This window comes from Halyomorpha halys, unplaced genomic scaffold, assembly GCF_000696795.3.
Source record: "Halyomorpha halys isolate HHAL.00 unplaced genomic scaffold, Hhal_1.1 Scaffold152.1, whole genome shotgun sequence".
Lineage (NCBI taxonomy): Eukaryota > Metazoa > Arthropoda > Insecta > Hemiptera > Pentatomidae > Halyomorpha > Halyomorpha halys.
Genome location: NW_027109315.1, coordinates 441,073 through 444,179, shown reverse-complemented (window position 1 = coordinate 444,179; position 3,107 = coordinate 441,073). Strand labels below are relative to the sequence as shown.

The window sequence follows — 3,107 nt, the reverse complement described above, 5'->3', positions numbered from 1 at the left end:
GGATTGACTGAATTTAGTTTTGAATAAAATTCTGAAGGATATTTATATGTTCGATCATGCGAAGAACAATTCATCTTCTGCTGAAGCCTTAAGAGCTAAGTAAAAAGTTGCGTGCCTCCTAATTCATCTCATAAATGTTTGATATAACATAAAATATCACAATGCCAGGTGTTTTAGTAAATAGAATTTTTCATAAAATTGTATCAAAAGTTTATGCTAAGCTTGATTATTATTCGATTGACAATTCCTTTGTTTGCTTTGTTCATGAAACGTGTTCATGCTTACATCTTTGGCATAAAATTCTGTTAACAATACAAAAGATAGATGTATGTGGCTTTTTGTAAATAGCCTAAGCTTAATTATGTTATGCTTAATGTACATAAATGTGACTAACACTTTAGACCACTGGGCTAAGGCTTACTAACACATGTTTTGTGTTGCACACAGTATCTGATGATTTCGACAAACACTCAAGCTCAAGTTCAGCCTCGCTTCCAGGTTAGTAATTATATTTTTAGTCATTATTTATACCTTTATATGTAGTAATTTACACCATATCTGTTTGTTATAAGTGTGGGTTTTTGTTTCTTGATTGTTGTGCAAGGCTGATATTCATTCATCCAAAACATGTCTCATTTCTGACTAAGGTTAAATTTGGTCTAATAATAATTTAATAATTATGAGGTGTTATTAATTTAAAAACTAGGATTGAACGCATTTGAATTATTTAGTTTCATTATAAAAGTTAACTTTTTTACTTTTCTTTGTTTAAATAATTTTTTTTTTTTTAAGGGGTAGATACTTATCCTATGTTTGAAATGTATTAATAATTATTAGCTAAAGTCCTCAATTTTGATGATACTTGGTGAGAAGTATGGCCTTAAAAAAATTTATATCTAGAATATATGTTTTAATTTTTGCGTTTATTTCAATTTGTGCTGGGGATCTGGCCTTCTAGATTTCCTACCCAAACTACCTTTCTGTATGAATTAAATTCTATCAAAATTTCAAAATTAGATACCACTTGATATATATTTTCTTTGTTCTATAAATACATCTTCACGAATTCCATTGGAACCTATTAATCCACCAAAGGAATATTTCCTGAAGTTTCTAATGAAAAATATAGAGCTTTCAAATGAGTGAGCCAGTCTGAATGAAATTCTGTTATTGCTTATTCAGTTTCTTTTGTAATGAGTGTTCTTTATTTTTAACTAATAAAAAAAAGTGATCAATGTGGGTTTGTGATTTATGATTACGTGCTCCCCCAAATTATGTTGTTAAAAAAACAAACAATTATTTGACCTTTGAATTATTTATTTGATTTTTAGTTCCACCGCTTTCATGTTAAACTAATTAATTGTTAAAGCTTTTGAAACTAAACTCATTTTTTGTAATTATTTTTTCACTTTTGCCATTTTTATTTCTACTGGCTCAAATTTAGTTGTTATGTAACTCTTTTAACTTAGTACCCCTTTTTATTAACTGATAAATAAATAAAAATTATTTAAATAACATAATATGACAGGTAATAACGTGTTGAAAAATTAAGAATTAATTGAATTATTTCTTAATGAACTATATTATATTAAAGTTGCTTTTATAAAAGAGGATATACTTTAAAATACGATTGAGATCTATCAGATATATATATATATATCCACATAAATAATGCCATTGATAAATAAATCTAGTAGTGAGTATAAAACTAGCAGAAAAATATCATCTACTGAAAACAAGTGACACATACACTGAAACATATTCTATTTTTCTTACAATTAGTACCTACTATAAAGCATATTCCAACAAGTATACTATAATTTCAAAATCGTCATTAGTATTTTTGTCTCTAGAACTTACTAATTGTATTTATAAGTGTTTATTTTACCCGTTCTATTGGTTTTTTATTCATATTGACAAAAAAAAATACTGTCTTCTATTTTCTTTCTGAAAATTTCTTATGCTTCATTTAAAAAGATGTGTTGAATAAATTATAGAAGTTGGACTGCTCATATTGATTTTATTATATTATAATTGTGTAATTTACCTAATCAACGTACTCACATTTTTATAAAATTACTTTTTCTTTTTGTGCTAATTTATCATCACTGTCTCTCTTGGAAATAACAAGTAAATTAGTAAAGTGGGAAATAGGAAATAAAATTATTTGGTGTTCCTTAGTTCAATATCACATTACATATGCTACCAAGTCTTATCAAAATTTTTGGTTCATTCAAATTATTACTCGTTAAATACAGCAACAAAATAACTCAGTATCAATTTTAAGTTATTTATACTGTTGAAGCCAAGCGCCACTTGTTTGAACTGTTAACGATATGGACAAAACATTTTTCAACTACACACTTTCCAATGTATTGAAGGTATCAGAGGGGGCAGGTGGGAAGTGTGTTTCAAGACCATTTCATAACTCCTAGAACACAGTTTTGTATATGTACATACATTTCCAACTACATTTGGGTACTTTCAGTACTCCTCTCAGGACCAAATGGGCAGACATAATGTATGTATGGTTCTTTTCTATGCAGAAGAATACCATGGAAGGGTAAATTCTGGTTAGTCTAAAGTTTTTTTCTCAGTTTTAAGGTTTTTCATACCACAACAGCCTCTCTGAATTGAGTACTAGGGTTGACATTTTATATGATTTGAGTTTATGTCAAAGAAATGTCTTTTGGTAGTCTCAGTTGTTATCTCCTATCTCCATCATTTTTTTGTTTATTTATTTATTTTTTATTTTTTTGTGGACTTGTAGAGTCCACTGGGAATTCAGTTAAAGGTTTTGTGGCCTTCTAAAATTCCTCAGAATTCAGTTAAAAGTTTTGTGGACCTCTAGAGTCCCTCGGAATCCAGTTAAGGTGTTTAATGTACCTCTTGAGTCCCTTGGAATTCAGCTTTAGGTTTTGTGGATCTCTAGAGTGCTTTGGGATTCAGTTAAAGGTTTTGTGGACCTTCTAGAGTCCCTTGGAATTCAGCTTTAGGTTTTGTGGATCTCTACAATCCTTTGGAATTCAGTTAAATGTTTTGTGGACCTCTAAGAGTTCCTCGAAGTTCAGTTAAAGGTTTTGTGGACCTCTAGAGCCCCTCAGAAT

General features: G+C 29.2%; 1 protein-coding gene across 1 annotated transcript in view; it reads left to right on the top strand.

Moving 5' to 3' along the window:
• The window catches only part of LOC106678649 (coiled-coil domain-containing protein CG32809), a gene marked incomplete in the record, with an annotated part of 525,778 nt that overhangs the window by 474,192 nt on the left and 48,479 nt on the right, over positions 1-3,107 (top strand). Inside the window, 1 exon segment of the mRNA XM_067047514.1 lies at positions 448-498. Within this exon segment, the coding sequence (XP_066903615.1) occupies positions 448-498 (51 nt within the window).